General features: G+C 39.4%; 1 protein-coding gene across 1 annotated transcript in view; it reads left to right on the top strand.

Moving 5' to 3' along the window:
- Nucleotides 1–20,591, top strand: part of PGM5 (phosphoglucomutase 5) — a 70,757-nt gene that overhangs the window by 13,689 nt on the left and 36,477 nt on the right. Inside the window, exons 5-6 of the mRNA XM_086771299.1 lie at nt 3,186–3,376; nt 4,264–4,418. Coding sequence (XP_086627425.1) covers nt 3,186–3,376; nt 4,264–4,418 — 346 coding nt within the window. The remainder of the gene's footprint in view (nt 1–3,185; nt 3,377–4,263; nt 4,419–20,591) is intronic.

Genomic DNA, 20,591 nt, shown 5'->3' with positions numbered 1-20,591 from the left:
AGGGGGAGAATCACCTCCCTCGACCTGCTGGCCACGCTTCTCTTGATGCAACCCAGGATGCGGTTGGCCTTGTGGGCCGCAAGGGCGCATTGCCTGCTCATGTTAAGCTTCTCATCCACCAGCACTCCCAAGTCCTTCTCCTCAGGGCTGCTCTCAATCCGTTCCCCGCCCAGCCTATATTTGTGCCTGGGATTGCCGTGACCCAGGTGCAGGACCTTGCACTTGGCCTGGTTGAACTTCATGAGGTTGGCACGGGCCCACCTCTCCAGCCTGTCAAGGTCCCTCTGGATGGCATCCCTCCCTTCCAGCGTGTCGACGGCACCACACAACTTGGTGTCATTGGTGAACTTGCTGAGGGTGCACTCTATCCCACTGTCCATATCGCTGACAAAGATGTTGAACAGGGCTGGGCCCAGCACGGACCCTTGAGGGACGCCACTCGTGACCGGTCTCCACATGGACATTGAGCTGTTGACCACCACTCTCTGAGTGCGGCCATCCAGCCAACTCCTTATCCACCGAGTGGTCCGTCCATCAAACCCATGTCTCTCTAGTTTAGAGAGAAGGATGTCGTGCGGGACAGCGTCAAAAGCTTTGCACAAGTCCAGGTAGGTGATGTCAGTTGCTCGTCCCTTGTCCACCGATGCCGTCACCCCGTCATAGAAGGCCACCAAATTGGTCAGGCACGATCTGCCCTTGGTGAAGCCATGTTGGCTGTCACCAACCACCTCCTTGCTCTCCATGTGCCTTAGCATGGTTTCCAGGAGAATCTGCTCCATGACCTTGCCAGGCACAGAGGTGAGGCTGACCGGCCTGTAGTTACCTGGGTCTTCCTTATTCCCCTTTTTAAAAATTGGGGTTATGTTCCCCCTCTTCCAGTCATCGGGGACCTCACCAGACCGCCACGACTTCTCAAATATGATGGCCAGTGGCTTGGCAACTTCATCCACCAGTTCCCTCAGGACTGGATCTCATCAGGACCCACGGACTTGTGCACCTTCAGGTTCCTTAGATGATCCCGAACCTGCTCTTCGAGTACAATGGGCAGTTAATGTTACTCAAATCGTATGTAGAGCTCTGATGTCCAGATCTGTAACTGAGCATTGAAAAATTCTACACATGGTCAAAAAGATGCGTACTCTGGTTCAGAGTTAGAAAAACTGATGCAACACAAAAAAATTTAAAGGACTGAGTTTGTTTACTTTGTTCATAAGGTGACAGAGAGTTCACTTTATAACTTTGTGTCTTAGTGAAGAAATAGTCATACTATAATAATACTTAGCAAACATACAGTAAGTGTATACATGAATATTTGTGTATACAACAGAGAAAGTTTGGGGTTTTTTTTTTTTTTCTGCAGAAAAATTATTTCCCAGTCATCTCTTCCCAAAAACACCAAAAAGAATCCATAGTGAGAAGTTGAGGTCAGATCAATTCGCGTATAAATGTAGCTCACATGTTTATGGGTAACAATGATAAAGCACTTGAGCTATCTACCGAAGATAGTTGGGGCTGGTCCTTTTCTTCGTGGCATCAGATCAGAAGCTTTTCTGAGTGGATGCATTAGCCAAAAGTGAATCATCAGCGACAATATAGTTGTAACTATGTGAATATTAGAGAGGCACATATGTATGCATGGACAAACTATCTTCTGAAGTTTGTTTTAGCTCTGCAACTCTAGAATACAGAATCATAGAATCATAGAATAGTTTGGACTGGAAGAGACCTTTAAAGGTTATCTAGTCCAGCCCCCCTACAAGGAGCAGGGACATCTCCAACCAGATCAGGTTGCTCAGAGCATCATCCAGCCTGGCCTTGAATATTTCCATGGATGCGGCATCCACCACCTCTCTGGGCAACAGCTTTTGCTGTAGACATTGATAGTTTATCAGTGAAACTTGAATTATTGTGTAGTGTATATGTTACAGAATAAGCACCTAAATTTTATTTAATAGAAGTTTCTCACGTGGCTTTACTTTGGCTTACAGTTGCTCCAGTTAGCAGGATGTGGAAGTAAGGTAGGAGAAGGAGAGAGCACGAGAATTCACTTGTGAATTTTTTACCTTTGTGTGACTAGTTCACACCTGCCTCAGGGATGCAGAGAGCTCAGTCAGTTGTTAGTGTCTGTTCAGGTGCCAAATGCACAAGTGTAGATTTCATACACAATGAACATTATGGTTTCTTCATAGAGGCAGAAGATTTCATTGTGGGGTTGAACGATATTCTGTACAGTTTGATAATGACTCCATTTCAAGGGGCATGTACATTTAGAATCCTTTTATTTCTTGGCTGAAATGATAAGGGTTTGCTATTAATACTTATAAAATATTCCTTATAGTTATTTATAGTGTAATTCACTGGTTAAAAGATAGAAGATCATATACTTTTCATTCAGTGGTTAAAATTAGGATGGGAAATTCCTATCAGGACAGAAAGAAAAGGCCAAAGATGTTGATCTGGAATATATAGGTGAAACATAATGCTACTCCAAAATGAACCTGGCTGATGTTTTGGGATACCTCACAGCATTGCATGTAATAATCATGATATATAATAGCATGAGCTGGTGTCTTATTTGGATATATCTTTAATAAAATTAGTTATTTTGGAATTAGTTTTGAGAAAGATTTTTACTTATTATCTGCATGCTAGTAACTAAAATGTACTAAAATTCTTTGGTGAACAACCTTGTTGTAATTTTGATGTGAATTAGAAGGTAAGTTTATTTCCCATCTGTATTCCTCTGCTGTTTACTTTCCTTGTTAATATGTGTTAAACTTCTGTTTGCATTCCAGGACACATATAACAGCGTCTTATTTTTATTCTAGTGAGGAAAAACCCTTAATGTGTGTCCTGGTTCTGGCCAGGATAGAGTTAATAATAGTGTATGATAATTTCTTTACTTACTAATGGATAAATAAAACTTGCATTTTTCACAATTCAAAAATTACTTTTTCACTTCCACTGGTGGGGAACTGTGTTTTTAATGCTGAATTGCCAATTGCTTGTTTACTGGAGGGACAATCACATACTCCTCTGTGAAATAATTATTTGTCTTTTGTGGCTAGGAGAGACGTATAGAATTACTGAAAATATGTTTTGTATCAAGTCTCCATAGTGCTGTGAAAAATTTGAATGTCAAGCATATGCTTTTGTGATTGCATGGCAGATTTCTGGTTTTGCAGTTATGGGACCTTATGTGAGACGAATCCTGTGTGATGAATTGGGAGCTCCTGCAAATTCTGCCATTAACTGTATTCCTCTGGAGGATTTTGGTGGGCAGCCTCCTGACCCCAATTTAACTTATGCAACTGCCTTGCTGGAGGCTATGAGAGGTGGAGAGTATGGATTTGGAGCTGCTTTTGATGCTGATGGAGTAAGTATTTTGATCTGTCTGGAGGTTTCACGATAGTTGTTCTTTTGTGTGGGGTCAGGTATGGGGCATATAAATATAATTTATTTGCTTTTCAGTAAGCCCTTGAAGCTGAAAGTGATATTACTTTCAGGTACAGATGATAGCATTTGCAACCCATAAATCAGACACATATGTTGTAATTTGTCTCTGCAGATGACTGCAGATCGAGCACGATTTGAATCCAGGATGAGAATTCTTTAAATATTAGACTGTTTTTTGTCTTGCACTGGTGTAACTCTTTTCTTCCCTGGGTAGGAGAAGACAGCATATGTAGATAACGCTGACTTGTCATGGTAAGTAGTAATTAAGTTAAGTCCATTTTGGTTAACATCATAATTTGAGGTATTTTTAGCCAGTTAAAGCACTGAGTTAAAATCTCTGTTTTATTTTTTTTAATGTCATATTGCTGGCATTATAAACAGCCAAGTATTTCAGAAGCAACTTTCTATCTTGACAGGGTGGGAGAAAGATAAAAAGGTTCTGGAGAACATAAGCTGTTTTCTGTTGTCAGTAAACACAAAACACCCTCCTACTCCTTGCATAGTGTGTCATTGGCAAAAAGATTTTCCTGCACAAGCATTCCCTGGCAGGAACAGAGCTACTGAAGTAGCATGTCGGAGGCTGAAGCTGCTACAGACTGAGCTGGAACTTGAGGGAGTGATGGTGTGACAGTGAGATTATAAGCCTGCTGGGATGATGCCAATAAATTATTTTGCCTGAAGAGGGATGCGAGTAAACCCAAAGCCTATTCTTTTTTTTCCCTGTCTGCTGTGGATCTAATAAAAGAAATTACCACTCCTCAAAACATAGGATTTAAGGTGCTTTTTTGAATTTCTTGTCTTCTCCAGGACCGCTACATGATCCTTGGCCAAAATGGTTTCTTTGTTAATGCATCGGATTCACTGGCTATAATTGCTGCCAATCTGTCTTGCATTCCATACTTCTGTCAGATGGGTGTCCGAGGATTTGGTAGGAGCATGCCTACCAGCACAGCCCTGGACAAGTAAGATGAAACATTTATTTGTATCACCTTGGTCATTGCATTAGTTGTTTCCCTGTTTTCTATCCCTTAGCAATTCCAAAATTGTGAAATCTTCTGGTAAGAGCTGCTAATTTTCACAATCTTTATGTGTTTCATTGTTTTAACTAGTTTCAGTGATATTTTGATGTTACCTGGACTAATTTTAGCAGCCTTTACTTGGATGAAAATGGTTTAAGTCAGCCTGGAAAAGAAACAAATAGGGTTTAAATCTTTTGAAGAGTACAAACATTTGACTGGTAATTCCTTTTCGAAATAACTTAAATCTTTTTCTTAGTAAAGAATGGTTTACTGCTTAATCTAGGAACCCTTCTTATGAGAGTCATGGAAGTTTAAAACAGATGAAGTACTAATTCAGTACTAAACAAGCATTAAAAATACCCCCAAAATAAACCCCACTCTTATTTTAACCAGTTGAAATTTATCATCTATTGTGATACAGACTGTCCCAGAAGACACTGCAAAAAGTAATGAAACCCATTCCTAGTTCCAAGGCAGGTTAAAAGTATACCTGAGCTGCTTCTGACAAGTCCGATCTGCTCTTAAAAATATTTTCTGAATGTGCATCCTGTGTTAGCAGCTGAATTTTGAACAAGTCTCAGCCAGGCCTAAATGTTCTGTAAATACCAGCGTAACAGGATTAAGCTAAACCTTACTGCCTTGTATATTCTGTGTCGAAAGAGCATTCACTGGGTCAACTGTGTCTCAGGGTTGATCTGGTTGCATGGCTTTACTAACACAAGAATGCTCTGCTGCCCCTATTAAATATGTCTAATCAGAAAACAGTGATTTTAAAGTCAAACATAGCTTGTATGAAAAGATCGATGGCTCTTTGGAAAACAAGGATATTAGGGTGCTTTCCTATTCAGGAAATTTCAAAAACTTACTAAATTCAGAGCTGGCAGCTTCCGCTGATGCTTGAGAGTATTCAGAGAAATATTTCTTACTTGTAGGTGGATAGTCTAGTTTAAGAAAACACTATTAGGTCAGAGTTTGCTGTATTTTGTTTATTCTGTTTAGAGATTCAAAAATCTAATTGTTTAAGTGAAAGCTACTATTATGTTGAAATACAATATAAAATAAACCAAGGTTCATTTTGGGTGTACATCTCAGGATATCTGCATTCCTGCAAGACTTGAAGAAACAGTGACGTTTGTCTGTCTTCTTTTGTTAAAGTTGAGTAAATATGTTAGAAAATATCAGTGTACTGAAGTCCCCTTCAATAACACTGTGACTATTTGAGTTATGTTTACTTGACCTTCTGGAGCACAGATGTCTCATGGTGATTACAGCCTTATTTAGTTCAATGGAGCTAAGTCTTATTATTAAATAAAACTGAGCAATAGATAATGATGGAAGGATGTAAATATTTTCCCAACTATTCTTACAAATATTTATTATTATAAAGTTTGCTCTGTGTATCCAGGGCATTTGATTATTTTTTTCCTTTAATTTTGTGGTTGTCTTTGTTTTCAGGATGATTTAAAAGTTTCGTTTTTTTCAAAGTTGCTCAGTTTTGGTTTATGACTAATTTACACGCATGGCTAGTCTGCATCCATGGGTTCCTTAGACCTGTCCCACTTACCTCGCTAGATTTAATCTTGGAAGTATGACAGCTTGAGTCAGTCATAATTGGCCTTAGTGCATGTGCAGCACCATTCAGTTCCATGTGAATAGTTGTTTAAAAATACTTTGAAAAGTCTTTTTTTTTTTTTTTTGTTAGTGAATTAGAAGAAATAAATAAAGGAAAAGGAGTTTCAGGCCAACTGTTATCTACATCATATAATAGTATGGACAAGAATAAGAGCAACACTAGATTAAGAAGGGAGGGAAAGCACACTTAATAAACAGAGTACTTAAAAAAAATTCTACTGTGCTGTTGAGTGCTGATATTCCTTATTTTCTCTATTTTGTTGTTCTAGTCCTAGAAATAGAGAAAAAGGCATGGCAACATTTGTAATAGCAGGTGCAGTAGGAGAGCAGAAATAGTGCCTAGGAAAAGAGAAGAAACTTACATTCTGCTTGTTAGCCTTCCTGAAGATGTTAGGAAATGCTAACATCAAGCACATCTAACTGACATTTAATAATACAGTCATTACTCCATAAAGAATTAAAATGCTAGGAAATCTTTTCCCAACAGATGTTACCAGAGTAGGGAAACAGCAATAATGATGGTCAAAAGAATCTTGTATGTGAACATCCCTTAATTTTTTTTTTTTTTTGTGAGACAAATATGGATTCTGCTAGAAATATTTCATTGTATTTGATGGTATCATCACAGTGTCTCTGGGATAACACTTCTTCGGTCGTCAGAACCCCACTATCATCTAGAAGATGTAATTTGATTTGTGTCTACGAAGTTAATCTTATTGTAGTGCACCCAGCTGTCTCTTCTGTCCCGCTTCTGGACCTTGGTAAGGAGAGTAGCTCTCATGTGAAGGCATTCGATCAACTGCTGTTCACTTGGCTACTGTCTTCTGAGGTCATGGGCCTCTCTCCTGAAGTCTGTGCTACAGAGCAAATGAAAATCACCTCTTCTTACGGTGCATTCATACTGTGTGGCCACAGTTTAGCCTAGATCATTGTACTATAGCTTTTCCTTAGCTAATACAAAATACCATACATAGTACTTGAAAGAAGGTATTTAGAAAATCTGATGCTTTGTTCACTTGTGTGCATGGCGACGTATTGTTTAATAGTTTTTCACAGTGCATTATTAAACTTAAACAGAAGGAAGCAATAATTCAGAGAGCTCTAAATGTTACTTAGGAATACAGCATTAATAAAAGGAACAGTGAATTGCAGGAGAATTCACTCAAGATGTTTAACATTGACATGTGTTTGCTTGAAGTGACTGCTGGAATATACTAGTATGTACTGCAGGGAGAGTGTAACACTTGACAGGAAACATCTGCTTTAATATGCTCCAACATCAACACGATTGTGGCAGTACGTCTCCGGGCTTCAGTTCTCTGGCGATACTTGCCCTTAGGTTGGTGTTCTTTTTCTTGTGTGGAATACAAAGCTGTGTACCCTGTTCAGCAAACTATTCTTTTTTTCATATCCTTGTATTCTGATTTATCTGATGTCTGCGTAACAGGAAAGGAAATGAAATACTGAGATGTTAACTAATGGTCTAAAAAATGGGAATCACAAGGGTGAGTAAAAATTGTTTCTGTAGGAATTATGAAACTGGGTGGGTGTGCAAAATAACAGGCAAGTTGGTAGAGGAAAAGAAAGCTGTTGAGAGAATACTACTGTGATACCTTGTTCTTACAGCCAGGTCATTTCGACAGCATTTTGGTGCTCTGATTATACTTACCCTGAACAAAGCTAAGCATCTTACCACTTTACATCTGGTAGCTCATCTTTTAATGCAATTTTGACACATCAATTTTCTGTCTGCTGGTTGTCCATTTGCTATCTGGTCAGCTAGAGGCACGTTTTAAGGGGGCCTGCAGTGACAGTGACTGTTCTGACTTGTTTAAAAAAATATCTTCATGCAGTGAAGGGCAGAGGTGTGATGAGCTCTAAACAAGCTGGTGTCGGTGCAGGAAGGAGACTGACCCTGGCAGCAAGAAACTCAAATCCGCAGTGCTAGTTTAGAATGGGGTCCATTTTGTCTGAAGCACAGCAGGAAGCTTTGCTTAAATGGCTCTACATGCTCATTTCTTTACAACAGGAGCCCCAAACGTTATAAGCAGCAATGAATGACACAAAGACAGGGTGAAAAATATTAATTCACCTAACTGTGTTCTTAAAATTATTTTGCCCAGCTACCTGGCAAAGTTTGCCCAGTTATGGCAAAGGCTGTATTTCTGCTTACTAGTTATTATCATGTGAGATGCTCTCTCGTACTGCTTAGAGAGGAGCAACACTGGTCCAGGAGTTTTTAGCTCATTGTGAGAATTAGGAAACAAAGAAAGAATTGACTGTTTGGTAGGAATTGACCAAGAAGAGGTGCTCTCTTCATTCTCAGCTTAGATTGGTTTGCTTGTGTCTCTCACTTCTACTTGGAAACACAAGAGAAGCAAATTATCTCCCCTAGCAGATAATGAACATTTCTTTTTGCCGTTTAAAACACAGTTATAATTGAAGGAAACCACAAGGGCATAATGAAGCTTGAATAATAGGCTAGTCCGTATTGTGTCATGTCAAAGTTAAGCTATGCACAGAAATTCATAGAGGTTGATGGGAAAGTGAAGAAAGAAGGGCTGACTATTCCTCTCCAAGTGGTTCCCAGAGCCTGGTACCAGCAAGGACAGTGCTATTGGAAGTCTAAACCAGGGACTCAACCAGGGAACACTGGACCCTTCCTGTATGTTTTTGTTGAGGAGTGTGTTGTCCCGTGTAAATGCTTCTGCTGCTTCCTGTAAAACTCAGTCTTTCCTCTGTAAAGACTGAAAAAAGTTTTTGGATTAATTAATGGACAGGGCAGTCCCAGTTAAAGAAACATATACCACTGGCCGTGGTGAACAGCACACCACATTCCACTTGCGCCTTTGTGATTATTTCCTTGAATTCTTCATTTACAAATACCACATGGATTTTTTTAATCTGTCTTTTCTTGTGAATCTGTAACTTATTGTTTCTTTGCAACGGAAAGAATGTGTTTTTCTTCTGCATTGTTGATAATTTGTTTTAATGAAGAAGTTTGTGCCAGAAGCAGGATAGGTGCTGTGCATTTCTTTTCCTACACAGATGTCCTTTACTGTTGAGTTGTAAGGGATTCGTCCAGCATAAAGACTTCTCCAAGTTATAAATACATCTTTCTCCATGGTTGATACTGCATTCACTCTGTGACTGTGATTTGTTCAAGTTATGCCAGTCATGACCTTACTCTTTTTATCTTTCTTCAGTAAGATAAGTCAGTGTCACTTTCTTTTGTCTGGAGTAGGCTTGCTGTGAATTTTTTAAGACACCTCTTTCAAACTAAGTCCATGTTATGTACAAGCAGTTTTTAAATTAGGTGGAGCAGAAGGACACATTCCCTTCTGGAATGCTGGAGAAGGACAACTGCATAAAACCTTCATGAACATAATTTAACTTGTTTGAAGCATAATACAAACTTGTTGAGCAATGTAATGGGAAATATGTTCAGGATTTGTAAGTTTTAAAATAACATCACAATATCAGAAATAACCATATATGTCCTCTGTATACTTGTATATCTAGTAAAGAATGGTAGTTTTCCTGTATCAGCTTTAAAATATGTTATGCAGCTAAATGGTTTATTTACACAGATATGGCATGTTTGAAAAGACCTGTGGAGAAAAGAACAACTGTCATTACAAGGCATTGATGTCCTTTCGTTAGCTGTGCCTTTTAGTTTTATTTATACAATGTGCTTGTAATCTAGCTGTTATCCTTTCATCCCTGAATGTTTTTTAAGCAGTGGAGGTGATTTATCATTGCAAATATTTTCAAGGATATCTTTAAGGAACTGTCTTTGTCTTTGTATTTTCTTTGATGTTGAATTTGGTATGCTTTAGTATAGTGTGGCATATTTGACTGTTGCAAGCCCACAGTTTTCTTGGTTATCTGGTGTTTCATTATCCTAGCCTGCACTAACAAAAACATGCTGCCCACTGTGGTGGGGTGTTTATTCTTAGTATTTTTCAGGACAGCAGCAGTCGGACTCTCATACACTTTCTCAGACAAAGATGACAATGAACCTCTCAATTTGTTGCGTACTCTTAAACTTTCAAGGAGAGAATGAATTTATACAGCGTGTTGTGTTCTCCAGTGTCTGCCTTTCATTGCTTGTGAAGAAAAGGACAGAAAATATGGCGGTGTCCTGTGAAACATCGGTAGAAAACTCTGTGATGTCCTTTATGGATGAATGGCAAGAGAGCTAGGTGGTTCTGTGGCTTGCCCCCTTTTACTTGGCACATAGCTTAGTTTTTGGGTCTGAGAGGAACTCCGTGTCTGGTGATCCCTATGAAGAATGGCAGGCTGCACACAACTTACAGCTCTTACTCTCATTCATTGTTAGGTGCAGTCTGGCCTGTGCCTGGAGCGGACAGCTATAGCTGCTTATCCTAAAATGAGCAGGTTCGTCGGTTGTGCCACGTGCAGCTGTCAGGGCTGAGTGCAGAAAGGCGTATTGAAAACTCTTCATTCAAAAGGACAAGATGAGTTAAAAACTGTGCAGTGCTCTGTTTCCAGCTTAAGCTTTGGCTGTAGTTGAGGTCAGTTTGCCCACCAAAGTTAGCAAGAGTAAGATTTGGGACAAATATATTTTGTAAACGTGATTGACTTGTGTTAAGAAATACATTGGTTTGCAGTTCTCACAAGCAGACTTTTGTCTCGGCTTAATATGCCGTATGTGAAAAACTACCTGAGAAGAACTTCTTGCATAACATTCTGAGCACAGGCCTTGCACGGTGCAATGGACGGATGTTGGGTAACAGAAAGCCCACAGTTTTCTTAGTGCGGCATCTGTCTTACATCTCCAAAAGTATACAGCTATGAATAAACAACAGGAATTCCTACAAATGTCCTGATAAAAAAGTCCGAAAGCATTTTAATTGAAACAATCTGAGGAAGTTGCAGCAAGTCAGTTACAGAGGACTTGTGACTACTAAAATAAAGTTTAAAGTAAAGGCCTCTTTTCTTCTAAGGGCTTATGAAGTCTTATTTTATGCTTCAACCTAGAAAGGCTCCCACGTGGATCAGCCTGTCTGAAAATGTTTTGCCTGTGCTGGACAGCACAACTGGTATCAGCCCAAGAGCAACCTCTCCCATGAAAGGATTTTTTGTAAATAAGTGACCCTCATGGAGAAGGCTTCCTGCTGATTTCAAAGAAAACTTTTCCGGCATAGAATTTAAAAACAGTGTGTTTAAAATTCTACTTCTCATGTGTATTAAGCTTTAATCTTCAGCTAATTTACTGATACTGTTTACAAGTTAAGAGGACAGGAAATTGTTCTTTATGTTCTGGATGTTTTGAAGAAGATCTCTCTAAGTCTGTAACAGACTCAGGGTAGTTAGCATTATTTGAAGACGTTTAAGAGAACTGTTAGAACAGATGTTACTTTAAGTTGTAGTCACTTGAATTTTCAAATTAATTTTGGAAGAGAAGAAAGATTACCTGTTTCCTTTTGTGGGGAGGTGAAAGAGGCCTAAGATCTTTGCAGCATCAACCATTCTGTGATTCTGTGGTTAAGAGTCTATTTCTATGGCATTTTAGAGTTTCTTCTTCCTTTTTCATTTTCTCTGTTTCTATGAACACCATCATAAAGTTGTGAAACTGCTTTCTTCTTTTCCCTTCCTAGCCAGATATCATGACCATGTAGAGCATTTACTAATTGTTGCTCTCTAAAATCCACAGAGCAGTTTGCAAGAGAGAAAAAGCATAACTAGGGTAAGAAAGGAAATCTAAATCTAAATGGTATCATTAGGGGGTACTAGAATAAATCATGTCTAACCAACGTGGTTGCCTGGGTGATAAAATGATTGAATCTGTTGATTAGTTTAGAGCAGCAAATGTCATTTACTTCCATTTCAGTAAGACTTTTGACACTATGCCTCACATTATTCTTGTACCCAATGCAGGACTTTATGATTTGGATGGGTGGACAGCTGGATAGGTCAAAATCTGGTTTAGTGGTCAAGCTCAAGGACCATTGGTTAATGAGCTGGTAAAAAGCGGAGTACTGCAGGTGTCAGTTCTATAACCTGTCCTGTTTAAAATCTTTTTTCAGTGATCTGGAGAAGGGGATGGAGGGGACTCTAACCAAGTTTGCAGATGACACCAAATTGATGTTGCCTTGAATTATTTACTTTTTAATTTTCTTCTAAACCAAAGAATGACCCGACTGGAGAAACTACACTGTTTTTTTCCTAATTGTTTTCTGAGCCATCATACTGACTCTGCATGAGAAGATGAATGTAGTATTACAGTATTTGGGAGGAGAAGAAGAGGCTGTGGGAGCAACCAGTAACTCCTGATATCTACCTAAAGCTGTTGTTTCTCTATTATCCAGACAGTTCAGAGTACTGAAACCCCAATTTGAATCAGTATCAATACACAGTTTTGCACCATGTGTTGTAGTTATATTCATGTCTGTTTTGCATCTTTGTCAATGAGTGTAGGCACAGTGCCTGTTGAACCAGCTGACCTCATTGTAATAAGCCTAAAAAAGATAAAGATTATGGACCACATGAACTTCTGAATTAATGGAGGGTCTTTTCCCTGTGCTTAATTCTTAGGATTATTGCATTTCCTGTAAAAGACCACAGGTCTTGCGAGTCATTAGTGATGACATTACTGAGGCCCACCTCAGTAAGTATCTGCAGAAGGATGTAAGGAGAATACCTCTTCCTTTTCTCCATTTATTACATATCTTTTCTGGTATAATAAAATCTCCCTGATGTTTTCTATAGAATAAGAGAACTTAGAAAACATTACCCTGTTGCCTTCATAGACAATTTTAATTGCTGGAAAACTCACAGGTTTTGTATGCAGCAGTGGGACTCAAGACTGCAACAGAAAATGTCTCTATTTGAGGGTGGGGAGATGTGGAAGCTTTGAGCATTGGTCGTTCCTTGTTCAGGCTTTGTTTTTTTTCACCACAGTATGCTTGTGTTACAGACCCTTCTGACATTTCATCATTTCACTAAACATGAAGTTTTTGCCAAATCCTTAAGGAGACAGAGTCCATTACTGAAATTTGTTCATGTCATTTTGTTCTCAGGTCTGTCTTACATTGGTAGGTGAATTTTCTTTTCCAGGGACAGGCTTGCTTTAAACAACCTGAGTCTTTTTGTTCGTTTCTGTTCTTTCCATGCATTAGAAGATTGTCCTGCTACCTGCCTTATTCAGGAAGCTGGTAAAAAGGCAAGCTGTTAATACAGCATACTACAGCGTAGCAGTGACAGCTGTTTTTTTGGATATATATACCCAAAAACCTGCCTTTGCTCACAGACTATCTAAGGCAGTTGACTGCAATCATTAAAAAAGTGGACAGTATCTTTCCTAGACCAAGGCATAATCTTTCTGCCGCTGAGCCATGGCAGAATTTGGAGGCTAAAATAAGCTTGAAATCTTTAAAGGAATTACATTTGTTATGTAAATGTTCACTGAAAATGCTAGAAATCGTCGTACGTGATCACCATCTATTCCCTTTGTCCTTTAGTTTACTGACAAGAGGGAGTTACCTTAGTCTATAGGCACGTGAATACTGAAATAGTAATGAAAAGTGATTCTTGTGTCTCAGCCAGGAAGGGCATGAATAATCTTAGGGATTACTACAGTACATCTGGAGAGCATGACCACGTGCTTTCCAGATGGTTGGACTTTTCTTCATTAGTACTATGAACCCTGCAATCAAACCTGAGATTCTGAGTGGATCTACAGTACATATGTGTGCAATTTGTCACTGGAACAGGCTCCCCAGGGAAGTGGTCATGGCACTAAGCCTGTCAGAATTCAAGGCGCGTCTGGACAACGCTCTTAGTCATATGGTTTAGTTTGAAGTTGTCCTGCGAGGAGCACGGAGTTGTACTCTGTGATCCTTATGGGTCCCTTCCAACTTGAGATGTATCTATGATTCTAATTTTATCTCACAGGGACTCTGAGTACTGTGCCAGCTGCTTTTATTATGTGAAAGACAAAATTCTGTTGGGCTATGGTGCTGCCAAAGCACATCTCTCGCTCACTGTATACTCTCAGACATGCTTGTGTTTGCTAGCTGTCTTTAGCAAGCAGCTTTTGTCTCTTGCTTTATCTGTACTTTTAGTGCAGCTGTATCTAGATACTGTGTATGTCAACAGCTGTTCCTAGTCATTCTGTTAGAGACTGTGTGAAGGGAACAATGAAGTTTTCACACGGCACGGAGTCACAGGCACTCGGTCCTGAAGGTTATACTTCCTTTGGGAGTTGACTCTTGAAACATTTACAAAAGAGGGTGCGAAGTTATGCATTTTGGATTTGAATCTCGAACTGATGACTAAAGCAACATGAGAACAGCATTTGGTGTGGAACATCATGATGAGTACACCTGTTAGCATCCCACACACTGAAGAAAACAAACCCATAATAAGAAAGAGTTACACAGGCTGCGTCTTCTGCAAAGCTTTCCAATACATTTGTAACCAAGAGAAACAGTTGAAAACAACATTAAGTACTGTAATACTTTTTGTTAGAAGTTTTCAAACTCGTAAGTTTGAGTTCGTGGAAATGTGCAGTTCAAAGGCAGTGACGACGTTTTAATGAACTTGTGTATTATACATGGGGTGTGTGTGTTATTTATATTAGAGAGAAGAAGAGCAATTTCCCATATAAATAGCTTGCAGCTGTAATGTATAAATAGTTTTTTTTACTCTACCTGACTTGGCTGGAAGACCAGTGAGAATTCTTGTATTTTCATCACTTTTATCAGTTACATCACTCATTGGAGTTTCTGAGAAGTAGTATGGGCTTTATTGATGATGAAACTCGTTAGGGTTTTGCTGTCCAACTAGCATTTATTACCGCTAAAACTACATAATGAGGTTGCCAAAGTGTAACAGTGTGGATTAAGCACAACCTGTAAATTTCCTTTAAGGATTGCTCTTTTTTGTCTATTTTTTTTTTGTAATATGGATCTCAGGTGTGGTATGGGGATCTCAGGTGTGTATACAGCACCATGGGAACCTGTGCTCTGTTTGTCCTGTAGAAGATAATTATTTCCATCTCTGACTACCAAAGTTCAGCAATGTCTTCCTGGTATTCCAGTATGTCCTTTTATTGAAATGTCATAAATATTACTAATTATTGTAGGCAATCTAGGTTAAGAGACATCCATAATCAATGTAATTCATATTGTTTATGGGATTTTCTGTCCCAACTGTTGTTTGCTCCTTGTTTCCATTTTCTTCAATTTTTTCACATTTCCTTTTAACTTTTACTGTGCACTTTCCATCTAGGAAGAGTGAGAGAATAACCCCACACTGTGGCTGTTTTCCACCACCAAACATCACTACAAATACTGTAGCAAATTTTGCTTCCCCTTCTGCCCAAAATTGGCAGAATCCTGTCTATGGATAGACTACTAGGTGGCATGCTAAAGGTACCACTCCCTATGTCTTTTTCCACAATAATTCTTAGTGTTCCTCTGATGGGTAGACTTACAGTGCACTATGAGTCTTCTGTAGTGTGCTAGAGAGCCTCCTTACTTAATGTCAGCGTGCAGGCGTTACAGGTGGTTTGAATGGCCTGCAGAATCTTTCTGTGATTCTAGAGAGGAACTGTAACAGCGATATAGTAAGGGTCTTTGTACACTTACTGCTGGGCTGTATTGGGAAATTAGCTTACTCATAGATCTATTTGTAAATTGGAGAATTACGTTCTTTAGCAGCTGCTCCTGGTGGATGATCACTCACTGCTGGTGTAGTCTGCTAGATTGTTTTTCCTCTGCAGTCATCCAGCATCATATTTTTCTCAGTATCTTTCTTCCCATGTGAAGACTGATTTCATAGAGAACACCAGGCATGATGAGATCATAAGCATAGCTCCTCTGTGGGCCAGACAGCATTGGTTGCCAGCCCTGGTGCAGTGGTCCACACCAGCTCTTGGTTCTTGAGTCTTTGAGAATCGAGAGCTAATTGTACACCTCTCCTAGTTACCTGAATCTTACTTAGATGGTTCTACAAAAACACAAGAAGTTATGGTCTAAAATCATGTGAGTCCGTATGTTCTAAGGAGGCCTACTGTGAGCTGTAAGATTATTTTGTCTTGTTCAAATGAATCAGCTCCCCATCAGGTACACCTAAAGCTCTCTTAGCTTCTTTTTGTCAAAACCCCATACAAACATGGTTTGTTTGGCTCTTTCTCCCATAATTTAGAAATGCTTAAGAGACCTGATTAACACGTGCCTTTGCCGATTCTAGGATCTTACTGACATTGTTACCAGTCTGTGAACTGCATGCTCCTTACCCAGTTTAAGTGTGACTTTGCTCCTTTGTGAAAATTGTCTTTGTGGTGGGTATCACTCAGCCAGCATAATTGGAGAGGGAATTTATGTTCTTGTAACTCACTGGAATGAAGTATTGGTAAAATGTCCTGCTGAGTTTACCATAATAATGTTTAACTGCAGCTTAAACTAAGCCATCAGACCCTTCCTTTTCTAAACTTACACCCACCCACCATCAAGTGCAGGATGAATCAACCTCCATGTATCATATGCTTGTTAATTGTACCAGATAAGTAAGTTCTTTGTTTCTCTGGAAAGAGTTCTGGAAAGCCTAGCAGTATGTTTTTGGAAATTCTTCAAATGGATCATTCAGTGCATTAGAAGTTTGTTACTAGTGAATGGGTGAGAGTCTTGGCAACACTTTAGCATGCCTAAGAATATTCCCATAGTTGAGATAAAATGGGCAAGGAGTCTACGAAGCTCCTCCTGTGCCTCTTGCTCATGTCCCAGTTTAAGGAGAGCTGTTTTACATGCTCCTTATTTAACCAGCTATTTATTAGTATCTTCTAGACATCACCCTTTGACTTGAGAAAAGGCTGGAAAGTTCAGTAAGTTGAATTCATATGGGCAGAGACTTGGAGAAAAAAAAATAACTTCTTAACATTCAGTAACTGCTTATTCTAAAAGGTTTTCATCCCCCAGGTGGATCTGACAAACTAGCCTTCCTCCCACAAGCTTTGGAGTCCATCTCAGCTATGGTTTGTTTGCTAGTGATGACTGATACCTGGTCAAGCTAATCTATTTGATGGGCCTTGTGTACAAGGTTAAATAAAGTAATATAAAGGACAGAATTTTCTTGTTGATACTTCTGGTTGAAGACAAAGAAGGACTCTGCAGGAGCTAGGCAGGAGGAACATGTACAATTTATAGTCTTAGCACAGATGAACATCTCAGCTAGCTTTAGTTACACTAAAGAATAGTTGGGCTTCTTTATAGGGTGTGTTGCAACATCTTGTTTTTCTGTATGGATGTGCCCAATCAGGAGAGATCAGAAGCAAGAGGATCAACACATCCATTTTTGCACATTGAAACCTTCCAACTTATCTTTATTTACACAGAGCTATCCACCTTGGCATTAATTTTTTTTCTCTTCTTAGGGAGCAGTATTTCTTTCTGCAAGGTACTGGATTTGTTAGCAGATTTCTTGGAAACAGGTCTTACATACACATAACTAGTCCTGCTTTATAATGGGTGCCTAATACTCAATAAAGCAAAATAGTTGACTTTTGCCTCTTGGCACTGGTTCAGCAAAATACTTAAGCATGCCTAGCTTTTGGACTCGTGAGAACCCCCAGAGATTTGAATGGAAATATGAAAACCTTTTGTAATAGTTTATTTTTAAAAACAAATGTAGAATATAGAAAACAGAAATTTTGCACAAAAGTACTAGTTTTTCTATGACTTCAGTGTTTTATCTTTCCCCCATTTTATTATGTACAATCTTCATTACTTTTTGGCACTGAGCCATGTATAAAACACTTGTCCTGTAAAGGAGAAGGTGAAATTGTGCTGTGCCTGAGTCAGCATCCCCTAGCATGAACCTCCTACGTTGCTTCTCTTTGTAAATCTCAACGTGGGTGACATGTTGGAGCAGGACTGAAAAGACATAAGAAGTTGTGGAAGTGGAAGGTGCAGGAGGAACACAACTCAGAAGACTGGGTTGCATGTCCACAGACAGTACTGTAGTTTGAGGTCATGTAGAGCTTGTGAACATTCTGGATGCTGCTCCAGCTAAGGAAAGCAGTGCAGTAATTCGGCAGAGCCTGAATTATGCCCCCTTTGCACAGTGCAGTGTTTTTATGGAAGCTGGGATAAGCCCATATGTCGGCATGGTACGATACATAGCAGTGCAGAGATAGCATCTGGAGTCCTACTGCCTGTGTTTGTGCTAGCAAAGCACCAAACTCAAGCTGTGAAGGAGAGCAACTGATGGGGGCACAGTGCCACTCTGATGGGACCACACTGCTTCCTGCTTAACAGATAGCTTCTTTGCCATGAGGTCATAGATGCCTGAACCATGCTCAGTTGCACAACATGGCCCATGTTTTGCTGTCGTTTGCACATTCAGAGCTGCCCAAGGTTGGTAAGTGTCCAGCAGGACTTGAATCACTCTAGTCCTCTCCTTCCACAAAAATTTCGGCTACTAATTTTGTGGAGCTGCGCCTGAGAAATGCTGCAGACTTGTCCTGGTCTCCTTCCTTGTTTCTTCCTGTTCCTTCATGTCTGTATTTTCGCTCACGTACATCCGAAAAGGACACTAGTATAAATACTGTGCTTAGAATAAACTCTTGCTCTTAGCAAACTCAGTCCAGATACAGACATTCAGGTTGACCATCTGGGTTAGTTTTAAACACAGTGGATTCATTTTAAATTGTATTATTCAATGGGAGAGAAAGAAAAGAGAAATGTTGGCCATATGAGGAGTTCGAATGGGTAAAATTATTACTAGTTTGGGAACAGAATTTTACACTTAACTAATTCCTAGTAAAAAGTAATAAGAGCACAAATACCTCTTCTGGAAGTAAAGGTTTCTCATTATGATTAAATTAATTTTTCTTTTAAAAAGAGGCAGGAATATTTTTTTTCTTTTGACCTACTAATGTATTTGTTACAGGAGAATTCCAATGTTAAAAGCAATTTTAAGAATGTGCTTCTTTGTAGCTCTTCTCATACCAAACACCACTGAATCAGTATGTATTAATTTTATTATTACTGTGCAAAAGTCTAGTATCTAGCAGTTGTGTCCATTTCTGACTTTTTTCTGAACATCTGCTCCATGCTAAAGTCTGTCAAAGTGCTGAGATTTTTTTAAACGCTGACAGAGGGGATTTAATGGTTGGGTGTTTTTTTTTTTTTTTCCTAGAGACTGCAAAGTATTGTGTGTTTTCTAGTTTGAGCTATAGTGTTTTCATGCTGACAGCATTGTCCATACCATGGCAGTCTGGCTGAGCAGAAACAGATGTCATAGGCTCATTGGCCAGTTTTTTATCTGTTTCTGATAAAGTTCATTTTTTTCATGATAGGATTTCTTTAATGCTGTATTTCATTGAAAAGAAGGAAAGTTCTTAGTTTCTGTATGCACAAACTTCAATTAAATTGAATTAAGCATTTAGCTCTTTAGCAAACTTTGTTCTCCTGTGGGATCTCATTGCTAGGACTCTGTGTTGTCATCCAGACTTCAGAGAAGAACTTGCAAGCCAAAGCTGTACTAAAGGCCTTGAAACCTAAGCCTGTGTGTGAGGTCTCCTCCAGTGCAACTTCTTATAAGTGATTTAACTTCTCAGAAAAGGATTCTGTAATGCCTCATGGTGCCCACAAATTGGGAATGGTAACAATTTCACTGTGATAATATGTATGTAATTCACATGCTATTGGTAGTTTTAACATTGTAATTAATCTCTTGATGTAATTTCATCTTTTGATCACTGCGACAATAACCTATGCAGTACCTCCGAATATGGGGTGAAAAATTCCAGCTTTGCATGCCATCTGCTTTATGTATTTGTTAAAGATTCATTTACTGTCCCCATTCTACAGTGATATCTGCATCAGTGGCAGTTCACTCCATGGCAGATTATCCTGAAGTACAGTGTCCATAAAAAGTATCCTTACATCTCCTGCCTGTAGTGGACAGGATTATCACATTAGTTTTGAAGGCAAAGGCAGACTCAGCAAGGAGCTGTGCTGGCTATTTTTACTTTGACCACTTACTCCCTGAAGAGCAGGGAAGAGCCAGAGGCATTCTGCAGCCCTTTTTCAGAGATTTGAAGCAGAGCTGTGCTGCAGCTGTTGGCTTACTTACAAATGCATTTCAGTTCTGCAGTGCTCCCCTGGCTCCGTAGCTGGCTGTGAGATTAAGCACGTGAATTTACTTTTACCCCCAGGAATTGAATCAGAAAGTTGCCTGTTGGGAATGGGACACAAACTAGTTTACCATTATTTTGTGAAGTGATGCAAGTACTTTAAAAAGTGCTGTCTTTCTGGTAGGTTGCACAAGGTGCTTGTAACATTTGACTGAGGTATTAGAGAGTCTGTGTGCAGGGAAATTTTATGGTATGAAGTATTGAGCTGTGTCTTCAGAGCGTGTCCCACAGGTGGCAACATGGAGTGTAAATACCTGCAGGGCCCCACTGTGTGTGTGGTTGGGAGCCTGAATTCCCTCCTGTGAGTTATAACTATC

This window comes from Chlamydotis macqueenii, chromosome Z, assembly GCF_036417535.1.
Source record: "Chlamydotis macqueenii isolate bChlMac1 chromosome Z, bChlMac1.mat, whole genome shotgun sequence".
In the NCBI taxonomy this organism is placed as follows: domain Eukaryota; kingdom Metazoa; phylum Chordata; class Aves; order Otidiformes; family Otididae; genus Chlamydotis; species Chlamydotis macqueenii.
Note: the sequence above shows the minus strand (reverse complement) of the source record. Positions and strands in the feature narration are given on the sequence as shown.